This window comes from Sinohyriopsis cumingii, chromosome 10 (genome assembly GCF_028554795.1).
Source record: "Sinohyriopsis cumingii isolate HCF-2022 chromosome 10, ASM2855479v2, whole genome shotgun sequence".
NCBI lineage: Eukaryota > Metazoa > Mollusca > Bivalvia > Unionida > Unionidae > Sinohyriopsis > Sinohyriopsis cumingii.
This window is the reverse complement of record NC_142970.1, coordinates 111,992,499-112,019,847: the sequence shown is the minus strand read 5'-3', so window position 1 is coordinate 112,019,847 and position 27,349 is coordinate 111,992,499. Positions and strand designations below refer to the sequence as shown.

Below are 27,349 nucleotides of genomic sequence, written 5' to 3'. Positions count from 1 at the left end.
TAATAATGCCAAAAAGCCCAGCAAACATCTTGGGAGCTTTTGTTTTTTTAATGTTTATTAAATTGTGCGAATCTTTTATCAATCACCGCATTGTCTGCTGCTTGGCTGTATACGCAGTTAAAGGAGAAACACGTTGGCTATTGTTTGAGCATCGATTGTATATAGAATTAATTGAAGACAATCACAAAGACGACTTACTGACGTTACTCATGGACTAACAATAAGTAACATTTTTGATAATGTTTATTTTGGCGTAACACTTTAAGAACCTGGTGATACTGTTCAATTTCAGAAGCTACGCCATCATTGTATTATATTAAATTTCATATGCGAACTCTTCCCCAAAATGATATTAAACATTTTACATTCTATTTCTCGTACTTAAAAAAAAAAATGTTCTTTCCGGGTACCGAAAAAAAACCACATACATGTATTTAAAATTTCAGGAACCATGCCACGATCATATTAAATTAGAATTCATACGCACTGTATGTTTCTTCCTTTGCTGCCATATCTGGTTATACTAATATCAGCAGCTGGATCATCCTAAAGTCAAGTCGAGAATGAAACTTCAGATGTAATTCATCGCCATGGAGTATTGTATTCTGAGCTACTTTCATTCTTATCATGGTACAATATGGCATCTGAAGTATAAGGTCACAATCACAACCTTGGTCTTTGATGTTGTAACATGTGGTGCACTGCGCCAAAGGCAAATTACCAAATACATAAAATTTATGTGTATTCCTACAATGTCTTTTGAGGCTATTTCACGACATCACAGAAGTAGCCGAGTGATGTTCCAATAGTAATACCTGATCTGAATGAAACAAATAATTCTGAACGGAATTTACAATTTTTACTGAAATTTGTAAGGGAAAGAAGGAAAATCGTGAGGCTTTTGCCAATATCGTAAGGTTAGGCAACTCTGAGAAATGCAGGAAACATGTTCAAGAGCTAAACGCAAACACCCAAAAATGCAGAGTGTAATCAGTGATCTTTCTATAAGGCGGTAGAACTAAGAGAGATGAATACAGTCATCTTGTTAAATGATCCCTGTCTAAAAGCAAAAACACAAAATTTAATAAAATTCTAAACTGCATTTGACTGTAGAGTTCATATTAAAATGACAAGAAAATTCTAAATTGCAGCTATGGGTTAGTACCTGGCATTAAAAATGTCTTCCCTGGGTTAGAGGTATGTTTTACTTGAACAGCCCTAAATTAAAATACATAATCAAAAATAGTGGTCATAGGGACCTACTTTTATGAGGAGGGTTTAGTACTCATCAAGGTGTATCTGATTACCAAATTATATGAAACTTAGTATAAAAATACACATATAAACACACACACTAGTCATAGTAACCTTCTCCTGTTGTAAGGATTTGATACCATCTGGTTCATGAGTTTATCAGGCTGACCATCCCTGTTTTACGTTGCCAAACCTAGCACTTTTTCCCCCCCAGGGTGAACAAAAATTCCTGAAATTTATTTGTGCATCTAACTGAGCTGGTTTAGTCCAGTATTAGAAGCACTTACTACATTATAGATACTAATCATTTTAACATATACAATTTAACTTGAAAAAAGACAACAACAAAAATATAAATAAATTTAAAAAATCCAGACAATTATTTGTGCATGTAACTGAGCCAGTTTAAAACAAATGTTTTTTAAAAAAAGCATCTACCTACCCTAATTTTAAAACCTGTGCAACAGGAAACACAATTTTTTTTTGCCTCATGATCAGAGCATGAGAAACAAACAACAAAACAACTCAAGACAAGGAAGTCTGAAGAGATGGGGAACAGTGAAGTATGTTTATTATGAGGGTATGGTACTCAACCACAGACATCCCTGCACTAAGTTTTACAATTCCAAGTCTTTATATTGTATGCAAAATCCTCAGCTAAATGCAAAACTTAACCACACATTTAAAACTACTGTACAAAAATGTAAAATGTCAGCCCCTTCAGTACAATCAAACCCACTCCAAACTGTTGTCAGGAACCTATGAAAAAAGAACACTGAGATGTGTATTAGATAAGCTCAAATGGATTGATACTGATCATATGAGTGACCAATATAAATAATATTAGTTGGGAAGTTCCCTGTTTTTTATTGTAATTTTTTTAATTATTTACTTACCTTGAAATATCTTCTTAGGTCATTTATAGTTATGTAGCCTTTGTTGTCTATATCTAAAGAGCTGAAGCGTTTTGCATACTGGTTGATTTCTTCCTTTGTAAAGTTGATTTTCACATCCATGGATGCCTTTCCTAGGTCAAGACCCATCTCTCGTCGAAGAAATACTTTGACTCTTTCCATTTCTTGCTAAAAAATGTACACATTAGTAAATTAAAACATTTTTTCTCACAAATTCTAACACATAAGCAACATAATGCACTGGCTCATATACTGACATAAGCAGGAAATGATAGGTAAAGAAACTGAGAACCTCATAGGAACCACAATTTTAAATAGGACACCATTTACAATGTCTGAGTGTCATAAACAACAATGGAATCTTGAGGTTTAAAGGTGAAGTACATTCGTACAACAGCTGTGCCTTGAATAAAAATAGACTATGGACATCTTAGTGGTGTGTCACAGGAGTAAACTAGTTATGTCATAACCAAGAATGGAATATGGAGGTTTTGAAAGTGAGGCACAGTTGTAGCATAGCTGCATCACAACCAATAATATAACCTGGAGACCTTAAAGAGTACAAAAATTCACTGCCCAGGACAATAAAAAATTAACGCCATACATCATCTGGTTATTATATGGACATGGACAAAGTTTCATTTAAATGTCTTAGCTAGTTCATAAGTAGCATGCCACATCATTACATTTTCCCTTTCCTTGACCTAGTTTATAAGAAGCATGCCACATCATTACATTTTCCCTTGCCTTGACCTAGTTCATTAGCAGCATGCCACATAATTACATTTTCCCTTCTCTTGACCTAGTTTATTAGTAGCATACCACATAATTACATTTTCCCTTGTCTTGACCTAGACCTTGAGGCAGGGCCACACGGTCACAACTATCGTATGCACCATATAGTCATGAATTATACTTGGACAAAATTTCATGAAAATCTTTCCAACTGCTACCAATTTATGGGCTGATGTGCCAAACAAGCAAAATATTAATGCTGTCACATTAAAAAATGGGCTTATGTTTCATCCTCAGAAGTTGGTATTTTTGCAGTGACTTCAACAGTATGTGCAACCTTCATCAAACGTAGTTGGTACCAGACTTATATAACAGCAATGAAATCTACCAATTGTTGCAACTCCTAAGTTTGGAGGACCAAGCAAATGTCAACATCAAATAATTGCAGAAATACTAAGACTAAATTTTTTCCTTTACTTACTATTTTTATATAATGATCGGTGCTTCAAAAGTAATGAGTTTTCTTTGAAGTTTCAGCAAAACTATTTTTTTCTGGGTACATTTTAAAAACAAAAGGAAGTAGCCAGCCATCAAGTGGTTGATTGCAGCATTATTGTTCATGCTTTCAAAGGTTGGTTCATTCTAGTGAGTCCCAGTAGCATGACTACTGGATAGACAAAGAAGTAGATCTCAGGCTTGTTTTTATTTTAAACTGATATTTCTGGAAGCAGAGTGATGCTGCCTTCCACACATGCATCAGAAATTAAATAAAATGTCTAACAGAAGATTAATACACATATTTTTTTCTGACATGGATTACTACTGAAAATGTGAATGTTCTGAAGGATTTAATTTTATGAACGAAAAGAAGAGAAATTTTACTGACCTTCCACATACAAAATATATTAATTACTAGCAAGCGGCTGATAGTCCAACACTATTTATTCGGAAAGATATATTATGAGATAGTCAAACCCACTTATCTCAACCTCGGTTATCTTGAGAACTGGTGTATGTTGCGCATTTTCATCCATTCCTGAAAAAAGGCTAATTTTTCCCTGTTTATCTCAACACCTATTAAGTCAAAAACCCAGTTATCTCAGGCATCAGTTTCAGTCCAAAGTAACAAAGTGGACCTGCTTAATTTGACAAAATGCAACTTTTAATGTCCATCTTAGAGAAATTTTACAAGAAATGATCCAGTGTTTCCACTATTACCGGTACCTCGTCTGGCAAGGATGGAATAATTCACTCCAAAAAAAAAGAATGTATATACAAGTTTAAGCTGCCAACAATGGCACCCAAAAATAATAAGATGGTGTATTTTGTCACCAATAAAAAAAAAATAATCAATTTGCAACATTGGTGAAGCCCAGCATGATGCCTGAACAAAAATTGTACATGATATTTTTTGTACTTTTAAGAGGAAAATACATGTATATGAAATTGCAGGAGCCATGACACGATTGTTTTATATTAGGATTCATACAGTATCTCTTCCCAAAAATGATAATAAGCTTTTTACATGTAACTTTTCCTACTGATAAGAAAGCAAAATGAAATTTTTGTGTTTGAAAAAAATATTTGTACATGAAATTTCAGGAACCAAGACAACATCATGTTATATCCTTGTTATATTCATGTTATAAAGGAGCTTGCAAACTGTATTTCAAAGTCTCTGCCTAAAATTCAGACTGTTTAATATCATGTCTCATTATGAGGTGACAATGATTGATTTTTCATGGAGCAGTCAGGGCACATGAAAGATTAACAAACAGCCACAAAAATCGTGAATCTCTCATGATATCTTTAAAGCAATCCCTCAACTCTATCAAGCATGAATGAATTTTTAAGTATAAAAAATTTATTTTTAAACCATAAGTTTGTTTCTTTTATAAAATCCTTACCCCAACAAAAATCTGTGTGTTTAGAGGTATCATATACAAGATACTTTTAAAATCTGAATAAGAGAAAATATTTGTAGAAAAGTTGTTAGACTGGGACTTGCTTCTAACCTGACTTCTAAATATCTACCCAGTGAGATCTCACTAAAATGTCTAGAATCTGTTTTCATACTGTTTGCACTACAATATAACCATTAATTTGATAAATATTCAGGCTTATTCGTACCTGCTGTTTAGATTTATTCCATTTTAACTCCTCTGCCATAATTTCTATGATTCTTGGAAGGGCCTCTTCAGCAGCAAGTACGTTACAGAATGCCAGCCGTGTCCGTCTTGCTACAATATCGATTGCTGTGCAGGCATACTCTCGTATGGCATATCGCACCTATAGTAATCCAGGAAAAGATAAACATGAACACAAAACAACGAACAGCATATCTCACCTATAGTAATCCAGGAAAAGATAAACATGAACACAAAACAACGAACAGCATATCTCACCTATAGTAATCCAGGAAAAGATAAACATGAACACAAAACAACGAACAGAAGTAGATTAAAATTCTCATGTCTTATAGCCAATTGTGATGAACAATATAATCCATAGCTGTTATTTTAATTGTCGTAACTTGGTCGACCTTGCTGGAAGAAAAAAAAAATCAGTTTGTGAAAAAACATCCTACTGCAACAAAAGGGATGCTACTTAATATGGTAGCTACCTATACTGAATGTCATATGATCAATTTCATTCTCATTTTACTAATTAATTATTTTTTGAAAACCTGTAAATAACAAACATTTTCAATTTTAAAAAAAAATGATGATTTTGTGTTATTGTTTTGTTTTCTCTTTGATAAATTCAAGGTGTTTTGGAAATATTCAAGAAATTTTTCATAAAAAAATTAAAGATCACAAATGTCAACATTGTTCCAAACAAATGAAAACAGAGTCCTTGTTAGTCAGGGCTGTTAAGGTAACCTAAGGTCTCAGTAGGGATGAAGGTAATACCTCAGTGGAGTGTACAAAAATTGAATTTCAGCCATTTTTGTGAGGCCAAGACTGCATGTGCTGGCATGTGAACAATAACCTTCTTTAATAATTTCACACATATCTCTTCAAATTCTTATGAATCAGCCAATGTGAAATAATGAGCACTGAGATATTGAGAAATAGTTGACTTTTAAAAACTGGTCATAATTTTTTTCCCTGGTGAACTTAGTCTCAAAAGTAAACACTTGTATGAAATTAACATCCAATGAAATTGGAGAAATGAATGCACAGGACTGAGCAAGAAGCTTCAGCAAAAAAATCAGAGAATCTATACTGAAACAGGAGATACTGGCATTTCTGAAGAACATTTCAGAGATAAAACCATTTTTTAAAAAAAAGTCAAAGAGTTTTCAAATTCAACCCCTCAAATTCAAGGATTTTTCAGTTAGAATATGAACCAAAGAAAATAAACCAATAAGTAAATTCAAAGATCAGAAATTCTCCAAATTATGGTAATGTTTATATAAGGTGATGTACAGTACATCATTGTTCCACAAATCTCTATACATCTTAATATATGGGTGCCAATGTGATATGAAACACTCAATTCACCGTAACAAATGGTACCTGCACTAGGGAATGTAAAAACCTAATTTAGTTGAAAACACAAAATATGCCTCTCATTGATTACTGATCATGAGATCGGCATATTTTTGAGAAGGTTCAGTTATTACAATCTAGCCAGAATTCCTTCAAGTTTTAACCAATGGATGCCTGAAAGACTTTGTCAGTGTAGTCTAAGAAAAAAAAAAGATCTCTAATATGCTTCATTCTGCATGACTATATTAAAAGAAAGCAAATTTTAAAAGTAAATTATGTTTTTTTGATAATACATACATGATCACGTTATATTAGGGTAACTTTCTCTTCTAATTCAGCCTTCCCAGAAAGACAAAAAACATATATGTATGTATGTATGTATGTATATGTATGGATGCATGCATGCATGCATGTATGTATGTATGTATATATATATATATATATATATATATATATATATATATATATATATATATATATATATATATATATATATGTCAACCAAGGGAATCAACTCTTACATGTTAACTCCCCATTTAATTGCCAGGTAACTAATGTGATACTTGAATGTAACCAGTTTTTGCTTGAGTGGAACCTTAACGGTCATTCGTATTATGGGGAAGGGTGGGAGGGATTATTTGCAGCGTGAACAGATATTGTCAGAGAAACATAATTGGCTAAAAACAAGTTCTTTCTCCTTCAAATAAATTACCTGATCACATTAGAAGAACAGGTAAGAGGAGGAAGTGCTGAGCATCCTACCTTGACATGTTTCACCCAGTATAAACATTGTTGCTCTGCAAAAAGATTATTTTCTCTTAATGGTTAGTTTAACATAAAAGGAGACTGTTTTTTCAAATGCAAAGGAGAACCCTGTGGGATTCATTCCTTGATTATAGTTTCATCAGTATTCCAGGGTGAATACAGCAAAACAGGCCAATACTACCTGGTTCCAAGGCTGTGCTGTCATGAACTGGGAGTTGTCATGTCTGTGCAGCAACCAGTGAGATTCAGCTCCCTTCTCTGCAATGCCATGTCATGAAGAAAGAAGCTTAAGAAAGTGATGTTGGTGTGCCTTACCACTTGAGAAATCTCTTTCTAAAGCCAGGCTCCTGGAGATTGCTCATATTGGCCACAAATCATACCGGCTCCTAAGAGAGTTCCATGTATGCATATTTTATAACTCCCTTTACTCAAGTGGCCAGCACTTGTGGTGTTATGTCTTTTATTCTGGTCTTCAAACACAGGAAAAGCCTGGTCTGGTCATTGTGCATGCTCTCTGTATATTTCAGATAATATCTGAGATCATGTACCAGATCCTGAAGATTTGCCTCCCTTGACATATCAATTGGTGAGAGGGGATGAATAGTTATGTGCTGACCACCTAACAATGGCAAACTTTGTTTAGCAACAAAACTGGGTTCTGTTCTTAAAATGACTGATCCATCAAGATGGAACAGTATGTAGTTCTAGTCTATGAGTAAGGCAGGATCATTTGTTGATATGGATATCAGTGACTCGTACTTGGATGAGTCAAACTATGTAAATGGTCAGGAGAAATTCCATTGTGAGGAAAGCATAAATTAACGTGGTCTGAATAGATAGAAATTGGACAGCAAATCAGAAATAGCTTTGTTGTGTCCAATATCATCTCATTCATGATGTTGGAACATGTCTGATATCAAGGACCGGAATCCCTTTATGGTGATCAGAGCTAACTTTTTATCTTCAAAGTGAGTGAGAAAGATGTTGGCCAGTTGAGGAACAGAGGTAGAGAGTGGTGCAATGTTATTGATTTGACAACAGTCATTAAAATACTGCCATATTCTCTTGAATGCCTTCATAGTGGAGGGAATTCTTGCTGTTGCAATCCTCACCACATCTGAATTTCAAACTCCTCTTCATGTTAATCATCTCTGAGGCCCTCCAACAAAACGTGGATTACACAAATCCAAGCCTGATAAAAATGATGGAGTCACATGTGGGTCACCAGCAGCTGGGAAAACAATAAGTCACTGACAGATTGAGTTAGATTGGTAGAAGGAGAAACTTTTGTTTTCCTTCCCTATCTGCTGGTATATAATTTGCCTGACCACACTTACTCTGTCAAGGCTGGAAACTACTACTGTATCTGTGCTGCTGTCTATTCTCTGGAACAATTCCTGAACAGGACTTTCTGATATAGAAGGTTGTGATGACAGGTGGAGGGGCAACTCTTGTGATGCCTGTTTTCTAACCTTCTCAATTTGACCCTCAAACAGAAGGATAGAACTAAATGGAATGGTACATGAGACCACAGCAAGGTTTTAGAGATGAAGAGATCAGGAGTGCATCTCTTTTAACTATATCTATGTTTCAGGATGCTGCCAGACCATTAGCAATACTCTTCACTGTATCCCAGGTGCAATTGTTTCCAACCTTATCAGTGAGGCCCAAAAAAAAAAAATCACCATAGACACTAAGTCAAGTAGCGAGGAAGCTCATTCAACATTCCTCTCTAGCTTGGAGGTGGAACAGTGGGCAGCCATGCCAAAGGCAGACATATCCTTGTCAACACTATGTATTTCCAAACAGTATGCATCAGTGTGCAATTACATGAGAAGCAAGTTGGCAACTGACCAATGTTAAAGGCTTTTGCATTACTGGGGTTGCAAATTTTTTCTGAGGTACCAAGCTACCACTTCTGATGACTGAGGCACTGTTTTAAATAATTGACTATTGTCATCATTGTCTATATGTACATTGGCTTTGACATTTTAGGTAGGGATGCAGGTAAGCAGGAGGGCATTCGGACATGGGCAAGATTTTTATAGATTTCTTCCACTGCTGCCTTAAAACCTACTTACATTATTAGATTGCATAGTTCAGGTGTTTCTGTTTCGTCCCCTTCATTGAGCTGGGGATTGTCATCCTCTTGTACACCATGGGCCAGCATTTCATATGGCAATGATGGTGTCATACCATTATTCCCATAGGATATGCCATATAGACTGGTGGTATAATAGATTGTTGGACTGGTTGGACAATAGCTGGAACAGCATATTTTAGACAGTAAATGCCATAATGGCTGGCTGGTACAGGAATTGTTTATGCATATTTATTTTATGAGATTCCAAAGCACAAAATTTATCAAAATAATTTCTAAAAGCCACACAGTGCACTATTACATCAATATAGCAAAGAAATGAAACCAAGTCAGAAGATAAGGTATTCTAAAGGTTTCTTTTCTTTAAAGAAGCAGCATGTAGACTTGTACTGTATTTCACTCATTCTGAAGCAATTACATATAAAAAAAACTTGAAAGTGTAAAGGTTAAAGTGCAGAAAAATTCAAAGGTGATTAGGTTAACACATTGTTTCCTTGTCAGGGCTGTTCCATTAAAACATACATGGGACACAGGGAAAGCACTTTTAAAGTAGGGTACTCATGCATAGATTCAATTTAGAATTCTCTTTATCATTTTTATTTGAATTCTATGATATCAAAGTACCCTAGTCAACATTTTTTTTTAAACTGCCTTCCCTGGGTACCATGTATGTTTAAATGGAATAGCCTTCAGAAAACCAATACACTTTTCACTGACTAAATGTTCCTACAGTCCAACTGCTTTCAGGCTATAACAGTCACAGTAAGCTGGTTAAACAGGTGTTGAGTAGGGCAACTTGATCAAGAACTGAATACAATTTCTAAAGATTGGCTTCTCAGTAAATATATAATTGTTTGCTGATTACCATCAGTGGTGCAAATGGAGAAAAAATAATGGACCTCCCCCATCTTAACTGAACTTTTGCCCTCAGTCCCTCACCCCAAGTACTTTTTATCAATCTGGCAGTGTGTCAGCACATATTAGGCCATTTTAACAAAATGTCAAGCTTGGGCCCTAATTAAACATTAAAAAATTATTATTAACAACAGCTAACCCTTATTATCCCCACTCACCTCATGTCTGAGGACCTGAGTAAACAAAATTTATACTAACTTCATTGGAATGATGTATAAAGTTGGCTTCTTGTCAAAAGTAATCAAGTTTTAAAACTGTAGAGTTGCAAAAACTACAGATGCTAGGTGAAAGTCTTCAGCGTGCTTTTCTGAAAGAAACATCATTTTAATAAGTACTGGAAACTATAGTAGTATGGCAGAATGATGTTATAACTGAAGCACAAGCTGATTCAGGACCAAAAATTACTCGTATATTTAATAATCAAACATACAGAAGTTTTCTTATTTGTTACAACTGATGATACCTCATCCGAATTTTTTCAAATTAACCCTTTCAACACTGCAGACCAGTAAAGAACAGTAACTCCCTCTCAATACCACAGACGGGTATAATGGTCTCTCGTTTTGACAACACATTCTCTGATTGGTCAATCCCTCCCCTTTATGTAAATTTTGTGGAAAAATACTCAGAAAAGAACCATCCAAATTTTGCGATCCATGATAACTGATGTTATTGATGCCACCACAATGCAAATACCTACATGCATGCATCATGAAACGTGGGTGTACAAAAATTTGCTCATGTCTGCCAAAATCTAAGGAAAATATTTATCGGACAGTACAAATACCTCTGCTTCTATGTATGGATATTCCTGATGAAGTCTCTTTCCCATGACTGGCCATCTCTTCCCAGTCAGTGCTGCCATTCTGGCCACTTTGAAAGCTTTGTCTCCATAAGTGCTGGCCAGATGCTGGGCAACCTGAAAAACAGTTCAAACTTAATTTTTACTGTTCCTTTTTAAATGAATTGAAAGGACACACTGAAATGAATGTCAGTCTGTCAGATTGCCATGATCCTGAACCTCCAGTTTTACATCACAAAGATGATACCCAGATTGCCATGATCCTGAACCTCCAGTTTTACATCACAAAGATGATACCCAGATTGCCATGATCCTGAACCTCCAGTTTTACACCACAAAGACGATACACAGATTGCCATGATCCTGAACCTCCAGTTTTACATCACAAAGATGCTACCCAGATTGCCATGATCCTGAACCTCCAGTTTTACATCACAAAGATGATACCCAGATTGCCATGATCCTGAACCTCCAGTTTTACATCACAAAGATGATACCCAGATTGCCATGATCCTGAACCTCCAGTTTTACATCACAAAGATGATACCCAGATTGCCATGATCCTGAACCTCCAGTTTTACATCACAAAGATGATACACTGATTGCCATGATCCTGAACCTCCAGTTTTACATCACAAAGATGATACCCAGATTGCCATGATCCTGAACCTCCAGTTAAAAAAAATATAATGCTATGATTACAAAAACAAACACCATGAAATTAGAAAACATTAAAAAATATGCTGAGAATATTTAAGGAAGGAAACATTATTAGGTCTTTAAGTTTGTTCTTGCAGTCGAAATAAGTGAGTTTTGAGAGCCCTCTTGAATGTGATCACTGTGTCTTTTTGTCTAAGTTCAGTGGGCAATTCATTCCATGTTGCTGGGCCCTGGCATGCAAAAGAACGTTGTCCATATGACTTTGTTTTCGTAGTGGGTATAATGAGCATACGATTGTCAGAAGAGGAGCATAAGTATCTTGTGGTGTGTACACATGGGTGAGGTCAGATAGGATGTTAGACTAGAGTCCAACAGTGAAACGTAGCACAGAGAACAAATTTTGTGTTTGATTCTGGATTGAATGGATAGCCAGTGTAGGGTACAGAGCAGCAGGGATGTGTGCTCTGATAATGGTACTCTATATACCCAATATATGTCCTCCAGCACAGTCTCTATGTACCGTTTCTGCTCCAAATATACATGTATGCAACAAAATTTTCCCAAGAAATGAACAGCCAGTGATTTCAACACATGTTTAGACTTAATGTAAATCTACCATTGATATAAAAACGTTATCATGCATATCCCACTGCAGTCTTTTATTAACAGTGAAAATATTACATGTATAACTGCTGGTTTGGGCCTGAGATCATTTTTAAATTAAAAGTACTAAATTTAGGGATGAAATATAGGAAAATAAATTACTTATTTAAATCTCTTCAGTAGATGTTAAACTTTTTCATTATTTCATATGACACATACTGCAAAATTGGTTTTCCTGATGCCAAGCAAACTTTGCTATATCATCAGCTGTTCTTTAATAGTGTACCGTGTGTTTTAATATTTTGTATCTAAAACTTAGCTTGAGTACAAATAAAAATGTCAAAACAAAATATGTATACAAACGTGGTTGGACAGAACTTAAAATTTAGTCAGTACTGTGAAACAGCATGGAGTCTACAAACAACCATAAACTCAGTCTACTTCCAAAATAATCTACAAATAATAAAAAACAAAGAGTTTATAAATACCCAAAATGGAGCTGAATCTTACAGAAACTAAACTAGTTAAAGTCTCCTACACAGACTTTAGACTCAGAAGTGGAGGTAAAAGCAGATATGTTGGTGAATGATCTATGGTATTACATGTACAAAGTGTAAAAAAGGGGTGGGGCTAATCAGTACTGAACAATTTTATTCAGTCTTCCATGTTAATAGTAATTTGATTCAAAACAAGTTTGATTAAAAATAACTTGGTAGCATGTCATTGCGTTCCAAGACAAACAGTTATAGTACTTATCTTTTTTTTTTTTTTGTAGAGAGAGAAAGATGTGGATGTCATTCTTCGTGGAAACATGATATTATAACTGGTTATCAGTGTCACCGTTTTCCATATAAAAATTATTTTATTATATATGCAGGTAGATGTATTATACAATCTTCAAGAAAAATGTATCACCTTCTACATAAATAAATTCATCATACTGTAAAATGTTTCTACAACATTTGAGATTGAATAGAAATTAATTTTTATGAATAGTTTATAAATATACAGTTGAGACAATTAAAACAGCAGTCAATGATGAAATCCTTGAAAAATCTGAGGTTTCACTGAATGGTTTCCAAATCAAATAGAATAAATTGCATTTGATTAGTTCAAATGTGTAGAGAGAACAAGATATGCAAGCCATGATGTTTTTAATCATGTGGTTTTGTGCCATAACTTTGTTGGTTTCTTCCTGTCCCATACGTAAGCACTGCACTCACATGTTGATCATCAGTGGATTTATCATCTGAATATTAGACTTGTTCTTCACTGACATGAATTCTGTAAAATTAAACACCTACATGCATATTGAATTAAAATTATAATAAACAAAGTGCCCCCCCAACACACAAACATTGAGAATAGGTTGTTGTTATTGTTGTAGGGTTTAATGCCATTTTTCAGCACAAGATAGGCCATACATGGCAGCCAGTATAACTGGAGGAGAAATAACCCTGGAAAACCCCAGGAAGAACCACCGACCCATGAGAAGCTACTGGCAGGCTTTCTCACGTACCCACATTAGACGAGCCTGAGACTTGAACTCACACAGACAGCGTGAGATGGCAGTGATCCGGAATGGTAAGTGCTTTAGACCACACAGCCTCTCAGGGCCCTCAAGAGAATAGGCTATATATCATTAATATAATACTGAGTTAGAAAATAAATAAACTTCAATATAGTAATTGTCAAATTTAATAATACAAATTTAACTCTTTAATTGATGTTCAAAATAAACAAATTTTGGGTCTCATGAAATTTTCTGGAAAACAGCACAATACAACCAGCTAAGAGAAACTAGTAGGATTTACAGCTGATAGTGCATTAAATATGCTGGGTGAGTAGTCAGCTAAGAGAAACTAGTAGGATTTACAGCTGATAGTGCATTAAATATGCTGGGTGAGTAGTCAGCTAAGAGAAACTAGTAGGATTTACAGCTGATAGTGCATTAAATATGCTGGGTGAGCAGCAGTTCTGAAAGTGATGAGTATAATGATTATGAAATGGTGAGTCAGAAGAACTTAATTCAATAATATATTCTTTAAGGAATAACTAAAAAGAAAATTAGAATGCTTTTCTCATTTTTAACACAATATTTATTTTGGTAAAGTCAAGCTGTTATAATGAGAAAATGGTAAGCTAGTATTATAATCTTTTCATGGGATATTTGAAATTTACTTAAGGTCAGTGCAAATACAGAACAAAATGTCATCCTCTGCATGTGTGAAAGCTTGAGGGTCATTAACAAACAGCAAGTTATGTAACTGTAGTTTGAAAGGATAGGCAGAAAGGAAATTTATGCCTGCCATGGTTGACTTTATTACATCTGGGTGTCTTAGACATCTTTGGTCATTGTGTCAAATAATATTCTTCAGTGGGTACTAAAAGTCTACTAAATATCCTGTTTCCTGTTTCCATGACCACAGAGCAATGTGCACAATTTGAAACCTGTGATACAAGTACTGTATTTTATGGAACACCAACACTCCACCAGCTAAAAGCACAACTTAACAAAACATATAGACTGACTGACAAGACTACCACTGTATGCTGTGCTTGCATTCATGGTGGGAAATAAAGATAAGAAATATAATTAATTCCTCACCTCATTTTCCAGCCCAAAATCTTGAACCAGCCTAATGAACATGGTGGGGGACCAGCCGTGAGCCCCATCCAACATCAATCCCTTTGTTCTGCAGGGTGAGGCAGGTTTCAGATCACATTCCTTCACAGCTCTGTCAATAGTCTCTTCTGCCATTTGTCTGTATGTTGTCCACTTTCCACCTGTTAAGAATAATTTTTAAAATAGCTTTTGGTTCAAAACAGGGGTAGGGGGATTGGTAGACAGGATTAACTTGAATTTGTCCCCCTCCCAAGTTCCTTGAAGGATCTGATGCCCAACTGGTTCAGGAGAATTTAGGGGAGATAAGACCATTTCTTTTATTGACTTCTGAGTGTTGAAATCAACTTTGATATTCATGAGTGGTAATAAGCACCAGTTTCATTTAGGACGAAGTTAACTTGACAAGAAATAACTTGGTGAATATCCTATGCCAAAATGAACATCTATTCATCATCAGAAGAAATAAGCTGTTCAAGATGGCCCTAATGTATGTCAGAATGGATCATTTACATTTAGGACCAACCAGACACCACAATAAATCTTAGGGTGAAAACCCATGTTGATTTGACTTTTCATTTTGTGGAACAGCAAATAATAAGATTTGTAAGATTACTGCCATACCAGTCATATTGGATGTCAGTCATATTGGATGTCAGATCTCCATTTTTATTCAGGACCACCTAGACATTATAATAAGTCCCTTAGTGAAAAGCCCATGTCATTATGACCATCAAGGTGTAGAAATGATAAGATTTTCAAGACAAAGGGCATAGTGGCCTTAGTGGAGCACCATTTTCAATAAGCACCAGAATGGGCAAATCCTAGTTAGCTCTGCTGGTCAGGCTACTGACCGGAATGGGCAAATCCTAGTTAGCTCTGCTGGTCATGCTATTGACCGGAATGGGCAGATCCTAGTTAGCTCAGCTGGTCATGCTATTGACCAGAATGGGCAGATCCTAGTTAGCTCTGCTGGTCATGGATCAGAAGAGCTTATGTGATGGTCTTTTGTTGAGTGCCTGACTTCTGAAATCAGTTAGCACAAGTTTCTGAATAAACATGACTGTGACAGTAGTCAATATGTTTGTGTGATTCTGTACAGGTTATGTATTATGGGGTGATCTGAAGCGGTGAGTGAAAGGAAAGTATGCGCTACTTAAATTGGAATGCACTGTTGCTGGAGTAAGTTGATATGAGGAAGAAAGGACGAAATTAGAATTATAAGGATTAAATGATCAATTTTGGGTATTTATTCGATGTGTAAATTTTACCTAATCACTCACAAATTTGACACAAAGTTCTTCAGACTTTATTTACTTTGTGAGTGATTAAAGTAAAATTTACACCACAATAAATACCCAACCATGATCATTTAATCCTATAGTAAAAATTTTCACAGTTCACAGGTATTGTCTTTTGGATATTTCTGCTCCAAAATAAGATTTTCACCAGCATAAGCTTTGCCAAAGTTTAACTTTCTTGAATTAGCACTCTGCTGACTACTATGCCAGGTATGCCAGATTTACTATTCCATAATGTTGCATTAGAAGTTTAAGTCCATTAATGCCACAGTCTACTTGTCCAAACAGTTATTTTGATCAAATAGATATCTACTTAATTTAATTTTCAGATTCTTATTTACTAGATATAACATAACTTTTATGTGAGCAGCTTGGGCTATAGGGTTTTGAAACATATGATCCCACAGGTCTAAATTGTGACTAGTAAGAAAACAAAAAGTGCACTCTGCTTTTAAACTGACTGTATTTTAATTTGTCTTGCTTGTTTGCCTTTTATACATTTTAATTTCAAAATGCTGAAATTAAACCGTCATGTCATCTCTGTGTGCGTGATTTGGATTTTTAACATAGCTTTAACAATTTTTCAGTCATATCGCTACAATGTCTGCAGTGCGGCAGTTTATATTGATGTCTAGCACTAGGGCATCATGCCACTGACATGTAGCATGATGTCCCACAGTCACATTATAGTAGGCCGACCAGTCCTAACACTAACCTCTTAATGCTAAGCGCCTAACAAGGCAGCTGTTAGAACCATTTTTGTAAGTCTTTGGTATGACTCAGCCGGGGATCGAACCCTAGACCTTTTGCATCTGAGGTGGATGATATAACCACTAAGCCACCAGAGCGGTGATGTCATCTGTTTTTTTCCATCCAAAAGTATAAATAGCTTGTATTTAAAAACATTTTCGGGTTTAAAATCACTCTGTTATCTCCATTACCCCTTTCCCAGCTCCAATGTACTAAGCTGAAAAATACATTGCCTTCATCATTATGTCATCAAAAGACAAAGAATGCTGGAAATCAGCCATTTTGGAGCCTTTAGCGCATTTTATCTAGCTTGACTTTTGTTGTGGCAAGCAATTTAAGAGAGAATGGCTGAAAAAAACTGTATTCTGTGAATAGGACACTTTCTTATGAACAACCTGACACTAATTTGTGGGAGTTCTCATGCTTCACTGTTTTTCAAGTGTGCAAAATCATAACAAATTTTGCAAGAATCTCATGAACACGTGTCCTAGGAGCATCTCTGTTTATTGGCATCATTAATTTCTTTCCAAGGCCATGATCATGTGAAACAGAATTAAAGTTATTGTAATAAAGCCGTTTTTCATCATTCATTCCCACTGACCCTGACCTTTAAACCTTTTGACCATGGATTTATGAATAGGCATCTTCCCTACCCCAAGTACAAACCATCCTCGAACAGGCATCTTCCTTTCCCCAAGTACAAACCATCCTCAAATAGGCATCTTCCTTATCCCAAGCACAAACCATCCTTGAATAGGCATCTTCCTTACCCCAAGTGCAATCCATCCTCGAATAGGCATCTTCCTTACCCCAAGTACAAACCATCCTCGAATAGGCATCTTCCTTACCCCAAGTACAAACCATCCTCAAAATTTGATAAGCTGATGATGTAAAACTAATGCTATTGTATGGAAATGACTAAAGGCCACAGACTGATGTACAGAAGGACTATATGGGCATGGACATTCTTTTTGGGTGGGCATAACAAACTAAGTACAAAACTGATGCTCCAATGGCAAAAGGACTTTCCAATACTCTAAGATAAAACCAATTCTTTTGATCACTACTAAGTGAAGAAATCATTTCTGATATTTAAGATGGTCACTTTGGCAGCTATGTTGAATGTTTAGATTTGTATCACTTTTTTCTAGGATAAACTATACATAATAAGAGATTATTTGGTACAAGACCAATTTTTATATGACCATCTATTCATGACAAATAGTGATAACAAGATTTTCAAGTTGATGATTGTTGTAGCCACGCCAGCTGTAAGACTGGCACCATTTTTATTTATGACCAAATAGACAAAATAATATGTATTTGGTGAAAATCCGATTTTAATATGACCACCAAGAAGTTTTAATAAGATTTTCAAAATGGCAGTTGGCAGCCATATTGAAAAAATAAATTGCAGCCATTTTCATTTAGGACCAACCTGACTAATATTTCTTTTTTGGTGAAAACCTCATGTTGATAAGGAGTAGTGATAACAAGATTTTGAACATGGCTGTCATGATGGCTACAATGGATGTCAGACTGGCAGATTTTCATTTAGGACTAACTGGTCAAAATAAAACGTCTTCCAGTAACACCATATATTGATGACATTTGTTAAGAAGAAGTAAGGTCAAGATTTTCGTTAACAGCTGCTGTATTGGCCATGTTGAATATCAGTCTTTTAGTGAAAACCACATTTTGATATGATCAAGTGATCAGGTGGATTAGCAGTGACAAGATTTTTATGAAAGCCACAGTGGCAGCCGTATTACTGTAGGTACAAGTAGTACCATTGCATTTATACCACCTAGGCCTTGGGATGTGTCAAGTTTCATGGCAGCCTTCTAGTAACTTTACATGAGGCAGCAATAACTTATGTTAACAGATTAAAAGAAAGTGGAAGATGGATAACAGCTAAAAATTGACATAATGGCCTGAAAATCTATGACATCAATTTAGGAAATTGATAATGTTATGTAAAGTTTGATGACTCTTAAATGGTAATTTTGGCAACAGGCTAAAATGACTTCAGGAAATACAGATACACAGATGTAGGGAAATACCGATGTACAGATAGTAAAACAGTATGCCCCTTTATGCTAGATAAGTTGGGACATAAAAAGGGCAAGCTGGTCGTTCCTTTTCAATTAACAAATTTTCCTACCCTGCCAATCATTATGGTTGGAAAGAATTAACTTACAGACAGAATCCATCAAAAGGCATCAAATTCTATTGATTTAATCCGAGAAAAAATTCTAGACTCCAGCAAATGTTTACAGCCTCTTATGGTATTAAAAAATGTCATAATCCCTCCCAGCAATTTGCTGCCTTAGGCAACTGATATAATTTTATTATAACAATGTAAGAAAATGTTAATTGTATGTACCAGCAATAGTTATGAGTTTATTTGGTAATACTTCTATGATGTGATTTCTGGCTACAGACTGTGTGTCCTTCTTGTTTGGATCCATTACAAGGGGTCGAATTCCACACCATGCTGAGAGAACGTCACCTCGCCTCACTGAAATATAAATAAAGTATAATGTGTTTCAACAAGAGCCAGGTAAATTTGTTCATTTAATACAATTTTCACTTCACTCTATAACCAACTTAAAGGACGAAATAAAATGACAAATAACATTTACCTTAAAGTGACAAAACCATTGTATTGTATTAAACAGGATGAATGATGTTGATTGCTTAACTATTTAACAGACCAACATATCCATCTTAGAGACACATACAGTGGAACTCCGCTATAATGTGATAACTGGGGTCCAAAAAATTGGATCTTGTTAATATCAGGGTTGCGTTAATGCGGGATTTTACAGTATTTTACTTTTTTCAGAGAACAACTCAATGGCATTAATATGTGTATTCATGTCTAATGTATATGATGAATAGAGTATCAATGCCCTTTACTATCGTGCCATTGTGGCATGCAATTCATCTATAATGCATTAATTCCATTGAAAAATTGTATACAGATTTACAATATTCAATAATTTTTTCCCCAGAACAGTGCGTCTCAATTCAATGTCTAATATACAGCTTCAACAGAGAGTATCAACACCATTTACTTGTCATCTGATATCGTACCATCGGGGCTTGTAATTAATCTATAATACATGTAATTCCATTTAAAAAACTGCATACATATTTAAACTACTCAGTAATTTTGTCACATATCATTATGTGTCTGAATTCAATGGGAAGAATTAACAGCAAAATTAGGTTAAGAAAGACAAAGCACGTGAGCAGTTCATTACATTCCAGGGTCTATGAACTGGTGTCTGCACAAATTTCATATTGCAAAAATTTTCTTGCATGCATTTCCATGTATATTTATCAATTGCAAATTTCCAATAATTAACACTTGTACACCTATTCGTTTGCAAGACTACAGCAAGAATAATTAACAATTTACACATGCTTTCAAAGTGCATATAACTTTTACTTAAGATTCTGTGAATATCGAAACAAACATTTGAAAAACTACTATACTAAATGCGCAAAAGTGCCAAGAATGACTTGCGTTTGTAAACTTGCTTTTCCATAATGGTAAAATATTTTTATAAAAGATAAGAAATTAATAACAAATTCATAAACAAACATCATACCCATGTAAAACCAGAGAATTATTTTGGCAAAAAACTTCAAGAACCTGGTGAAATTGTTAAATTTCAGAAGCCAAGCCACAATCGTATTGTGATTGAATTCATCCCCATAATGATAATAAATGTTTTACACACTATTTCTTGTACTTTAAAAAAAGTATTTTTCCAGGTATGAGAAAAAAACATGTACATGTATTTAAAATTTCAGGAACCACGCCATGATCATATTGTATACCATATTATATTCAAATTCATACACAATCTCTTCCCCAAAATGATAATAAATGTTTTTTCTTCCTCAAAGTGAAAAGAAGGAATTGTGTTTGTGAACTTCATTTTCCATAATGGTAAAATATTTTTATTAAAAAATAGGAAATTAATAACGACCTCATAAGCAAACCCGACACACATGTAAAACCCGAGAACTAAGTGCAGTAGGCCTGCAATGGTCATGAGACACTTTCATAAATTTTTTCAAGCTGAACACATGTACAATTTCATATCCTTTCAATTTCCAGCTAGTCGGCGGCTTTTGTTTTTTGATGTTTATTAAGCTGTGATAATCTTTTATCAACCACCGCATTGTCTGCTGCTTGGTTGTTTATGCAGTGAAAGAAGACACATGTGTTGGCTATTGTTTGAGCAACGATTGTATATAGAATTAATTGAAGACAATCACAAAGATGACTTATTGGCTTTACTCATGGACCAGTAATAAGTAACAGTTTGGATAATGTTTATTTTGGCACAACACTTCAAGAACATGGTGATATTGTTAAATTTCAGAAGCTATGCCACGATCATATTCTATTAAAATTCATACATGAACTCTTCCCTATTATGATAATAAACATTGTACATACTATTTCTCGTACTTAAAAAAATATATTTTTTCCCGATACAAGAAAAATACACATACATGTATTTAACATTTCAGGAAACAAGCCATGATCATATTATATTCGAATTTATACGCGATCTCTTCCATATAATGATAATACATTTTTTTATACACCACTTCATGTACTTTGAACAAAAAGTATTTTTTCTTGTGCGAATGAATATACAAATATTTCAGGAGCCACGCCACAACCACGTTATATCCGAATTCGCGTTATAGAGGAGTTGCACTGTACTTCTTTCAGATCAGTTTATACAGACAGATGTCGAGATGCGGTTCCCCAAAACAAAACCTGTAATTTTCACTACCTGCTCATATTTTCTCATCCCAAAAGCTAACAGCTGACAGCTGATCTAACATTATCAGCTTCGAGGAAACACAATGAGCATAAATACAGCTATTTCTATGATCACTAATCCTGACAATTACCATCATTCTATACTAACAGAAGTTTGCAAAATTGGATGATGCAAGTTAACAATTCTTAATGCCTGACTTCATCTCATTTGATCTCTGAGCAATTATAAATCACATTGCTTTAATGTATTTGTTAACTGTTCATCGCATTATCATGCTCATGGAAATTGCTTGTAACTAACTCATGATCAAAAAATAATGGCAGTAGAGTATTCTCAAGCACTTTAATGATATAGATATTGAAAACAACTGGCACGCAGCACACAAAAGATTATGCCCACAAATCAATACATTGAATCTAGTTTCATATTTATATGAAATAGTCCATAGAAGCAATGGCAAAATGATGGCAGTAAACAGCTCTAATCTTTTACAATTTCAGACCTGCCAACCCTGAGGAGTTCGTCTCAGTAAGGCAGTTGATTGTTTCCCGTAAGATTGACCAGTTTTCAGTAAGGTGTAACAAAATATCAATAACTGTTATTGTAAAGTGGAAAACATAATTAAAAGTTTGATGCAGCGATGATAAACATTATGTTCAACTGAAAAGTTTGTAAAGTATGCAAAGACTTTATTTACCACTAGTAGAGTTGCACAAATTTTAGTTCCAAACCCTGTGCAACTCATTGGCCTGTTGCTATCTCTCAACTTGACTTAATTCTTGGAAATTATTTTACCATTCATGTGATGATGGCAATCATATCTCCCACCATGAGACATACTCAAATTGGCACGTGATGTCCAATAAACGTAATTGTTTCCTTTCCAGCTATTATTCACAAGAATATGATTACTCCTTTTTATTCTTCTGTGTTGACTATTACTACTATTTTAGAAGCTTATTTTCCCTTTCATCTTGAAGTTAAACAAGCATTGTTTTCTCGACGCCATTTAATTTTTTTTATATAATCAACAGTTTGATCATGCAGACACTTTGCATGAACAAATACATGCAGTTTAAAGCATCTGGGGTGCTGCTGTAAAGTTAGTCTTGTTCCCTGACTTATTTCAATACTCTTAATATGAAACCTGGATTCATATCAAACATGGATGAACTGATTATCCGGATTTTTCGGCACCTATCATTTTTCCGTAGTTTTTGCTTGTATGCTTTTAGTCCGTATTTTAAGGGTAATTTTTTTTAAGACTTAAAGCAAAATCATAAAAGTTGGCAGGTCTGCAATTTGTTGAACAGATTCAGAACCTATCTACAATTCAAACTTTTAGCACAAAGTTTATTATTTTTTTTATAGTATAATTTAGCTATCTCCATTCATTAGTGCTGTGTTCAAGACGTTTAAATGGCACATGTCAGCACTACCTGGACAGAGTGCATCATTATAATACACTCAGCAGATTGAGTACATTACTTAAGTACTATCAGCAGAACTGCACCAGACAATTTAATTTAACACTTTACCTCATAAAAGTGCTTTGGATGCCTCCACTGCATACAAGCAGGTTTGGATGCCTTTGCATGTTATGATGCTTACAGCAAATATCAGCCATTCTGAGTTAGTTTTCTTAACACCACCTTCACCTTCAGGGAAAAAATCCCCTACTAAAAAGTACAGACATTCAGGTAAATGACCATTATATCACAACTTGTGGTTGATATTTAAGATACAGTCACAATCTGCCATTTAAAGTAACAGGGTCAGCCTTTCCACTCTCCAAAATGGATCATGCAGATTTCATAAATGCCAAACCCAGGAGAGGTATAAGCATAATTATTACTAATAAAAGTGGCAAAAAAGCACAGTCTGTATTAAAAAAATGTAATTTATACACTACATGCCATAATTACCGGAAATGGTATGAAAAATGTGTATTGATGTTTGTTACTAATCTAGATCTAAAGCATTTAAATATCTTGTGATAAACAGATAAAATCCATGCAGATTAGTACCAGAATACGAACACAAAACAAAGTAACAAATTATTTACATACAGCACTCATTTCAACTAGTCTACATGTCTAGCGTTTGCTGAGTGATCATGGAGTCAATCCACACATTCTGCAATGAACATGATGATCTGTTAACTGTGAGAATATTATATCACTCTCACATTCTTCTTTTTTAAATTAATAAGTAGGAAACATTAATTTTTGATAATTTAAAAATTCAGATGATTTATTGATAGGTTGAGAAAGGTTAGATATAGTTGATCATACAGCTTCAATGACTTGAATGTGAATGAACTCTTATGATCTTAATGCATATATATAAAACTATTTTGTGAAAAAGATAATTATACAAACATAAAGATGGGATTTTAATCACAGACCTATCTAAAATAACAAAAATGCACCCCCAAAAAGGTAAAATGGTTACAATTTATGTTGAACTTAACGTATGTTACACTGTAATAATTTTACAGGCAGACCTATTGCCCCATGTCATTTATGTAACAGGTGTTCTCTCTACATACTCTGTGCCTTCACCACATGTATATTAACAGCCTAAACAATAATACTACCAGCTAAACTACTTGCTTTAGTTAAATCAATTAAGAAAGTACACTCAGGAGAAGCACTCCAGTCAATTTAATTGTGTGCAGACAAAATATATACTAGAAGCTATGTTAATAGAACAGAAATTTTCCTTACCTTCCACATCTGAATGGAGATAATTTCTTATTTCATTCAAGATAAACTGTATTTCTTTCTCTGTTGGAGTAGGGTAGTCTGTGATTTCGCATGCATTATCTGTTGTTCCTGTACGGCAAACAAAAAGTTACAATGCAAAACATGTCAAAGTATACAGCTGAGAATTAAAGATGATGCTACTGTTTATGATTTATGTGATCGAGACAATTCATAAAAGATTGCCATATTCTGATCCATCTTTACTAGCATTTAATAAACCCACCAGATGCTTAAAAAACCCAAAACTAAACTTTGCATCTACAATCAAACCTTTCAAAATGGTTACCTTCCTTGAACAGACACCTCTCATATTAAGTCAGTGTCATAATTTCCATAATTCCCTCATGTTATTAAAAACTAATATTGTACCTGCCTGAAAAAGGCTACTGTCATATTCAGTCAGTCACCATCTTGAATTCTCTACTGGAATTCATTACCAGAAACAGTAAAAAATAGAAGCCTTGAGTGTACAGCTTTTGTACAACTTCCACCGCCTGCTTTAGGAATACAAGATTAATTTCCTTCTCTAGTAAGCCCGCCTTCATGGAATCCATTGGGGTTTCCATCATAAAGAATGAGGAAGCTACAAAGGTGGAAGAGGCTGAATAAATAATATTCTAAGCCTTCCGACACAACTTTGTTCACCCAATCATTTGGAGAAAAAAGACTGAACCAAGCCTGATGAAGACAAGGAGTCTGGCACCCACAGGTAGCTCGGAAGTGGTGCAAAGTTTAAGTCATTGACAGGTGGCGGGAGGTTTGTAGGAGAAACATTGCCTATATCCTCTCCACACCTGATGGTGAGAAGTGGGGATGTATGACACAACTGACCTGGCTATTCTGTCATTTTTTGGAAATTCTACTGTGTCCTTGCTAGTGATTGTCTCTTCTTTGGAATGATCCCTGAGTATGACTTTCAGATGGGGAAAACTGGATGGAGTGGCAACTCTTTTGCTGCCTGCTTTATGACTTCCTGAATTTAATCCATAAAAAGATGGGGAGAGACATACATGAGGGTGCACAGGGCCACCACATGATGGGACTTTAGTTAGAAGGAGTGCAAGAGAACATCTCATCTAAGTCCCTGTTGCAGGAGGCTTTCAGGCATTAGCCATGGTGTGTGTGAAAAGATTGAGGATCACAGACGTAATTGCTTCTGGCTTCCTCATGGGCAAAAATATCACCAAGGATGCTAAGTCAAGTGGTGAGGAAGTTGCTCTAATGTTCCTTATTAGCTTGGAGGTGGCAATGATGACTTGCTGATCCACTTTATTATAGAGATAAAGTCATGCCCAAAATTGAAACATCCTTACCAACATTAGATATTTCCGAACAATATGCATCAGAGCGTGACTTATATGAGTGAGATGAGAAGCTAGGTGGCAAATGACTCACAGAAAAAAGGCATTACCGGGGTCATGAATTTTTTCTGACAGATGTCTTGTGATTTCTGCAACTTTTGCTGATTGAGGCAATGTCCTAAATGATGGACAATTCAGTCATTGTTGTTGTTGTTGTGGGGTTTAACGCCATTTTTCAGCACACGATAGGCTATACATGGCGGCCAGTATTAATGGTGGAGGAAGAACCCCGGAAAACTCCGGGAAGAACCACCGACCCAAAAGAAGCTACCGGCAAGCTTTCTCACATATCCACATTGGCCGAATCCTAGACTCGAACCCACGCAGACAGCGGTGAGATGGCAGTAATCCATAACGGAGAGCGCGTTAGACCACTCGGCCACTTGGGGCCCCCAGTCTTTGTCTTCATTAACATAGGCTTTGACCTTGTGTAGATCGGAATGGCTGTAGGTGGAGGTGGACATTCAGACACTGATTGGTTCGAATAGATTTCTTTTATGGCTGCCTTAAAGATGAATTCCCTCTGTTTGAGGCATTTCATTTTCATCCCCTTTGTCTAGCTAGGGACTGTCCACATCTTGTACAGCATGGCAAGTGCATTCCATATGGCAATGATGATGCTGTATTGTTCATGTGCATCAGTTTCCATAAGATATGACAGTAAAAGTGACCGTATATTAGAATGGTGGCTTGGTACAGCTGCTTTGGCTCAGCCAGACAGTTCTATGAATAAAATTGGTTTGCTTTGAAGCAGTATATTTTGTTTGGCTCATCGGTTTCGCTGCATTTTATGTTTCTGCATAAGATACGAAGCTGTCAGAATAAGTGGCTGGCTGCCTGATTTGCCAGTGCAAGAGAAGTGTGACTACTGTGGTCATACACTGTATATCAGCAGTCAGAACAACATAAGGAATGTAGGGCCATCCGGCTGTCCATCCATCAGTATAAGTCAAACTGCAGCTCCTATATTCTAGCCGTACAAGTTGACAAGTTCAGTAATACACCATCATGCCTGGCAAAAACAATGTTAAGCACAGATGGAATAAGGATTATTGCATATTCATACCATACAGGTGGAGATAGGGATAACTCTACACCCTCAGCCATCATAGGTGATATTTTTGATATTGTCACACATTGTGGGCAGAGCTAAAGGTTTATCTTGATGGGATTCTGAAACTCTGTTCCATCATCAACAATCTTGACGATAAAGCTTTATTTATTATAGAAAACAAGTGCAGTTCCAACTCTTGGTTCGAATCATCTCTCACTCCAATTGTATTAAGATCAGGTAATATCTTCTGAATTTTCATGGGGAGGGCGGAGGTAGCATCTCGGCATCCCTGTGAGACTTGTCAGAGATTCTTAAGTGAGACATAAGCTCAGTACCTGAGCTGTTTTCTAATGATATCATAACATGTATTTTCTGTGAACACTGCACATTCTTTACATATAAATATGAAATAAATGGCAAGTGCATTAGATA

At 35.4% G+C, this 27,349-nt stretch overlaps 1 protein-coding gene across 3 annotated transcripts in view; it reads right to left on the bottom strand.

Moving 5' to 3' along the window:
* Positions 1-27,349, bottom strand: part of LOC149791032 (glycerol-3-phosphate dehydrogenase, mitochondrial-like) — an 81,331-nt gene that overhangs the window by 17,513 nt on the left and 36,469 nt on the right. For all 3 annotated transcript variants that reach the window (XM_089972924.1, XM_089972925.1, XM_089972926.1), the window contains 6 exons: positions 24,464-24,571; positions 19,304-19,438; positions 14,852-15,030; positions 10,966-11,097; positions 5,034-5,192; positions 2,151-2,336 (listed from right to left, as the gene is read on the bottom strand). In XM_089972924.1, the coding sequence (XP_089829050.1) occupies positions 2,151-2,336; positions 5,034-5,192; positions 10,966-11,097; positions 14,852-15,030; positions 19,304-19,438; positions 24,464-24,571 (899 nt within the window). The remainder of the gene's footprint in view (positions 1-2,150; positions 2,337-5,033; positions 5,193-10,965; positions 11,098-14,851; positions 15,031-19,303; positions 19,439-24,463; positions 24,572-27,349) is intronic.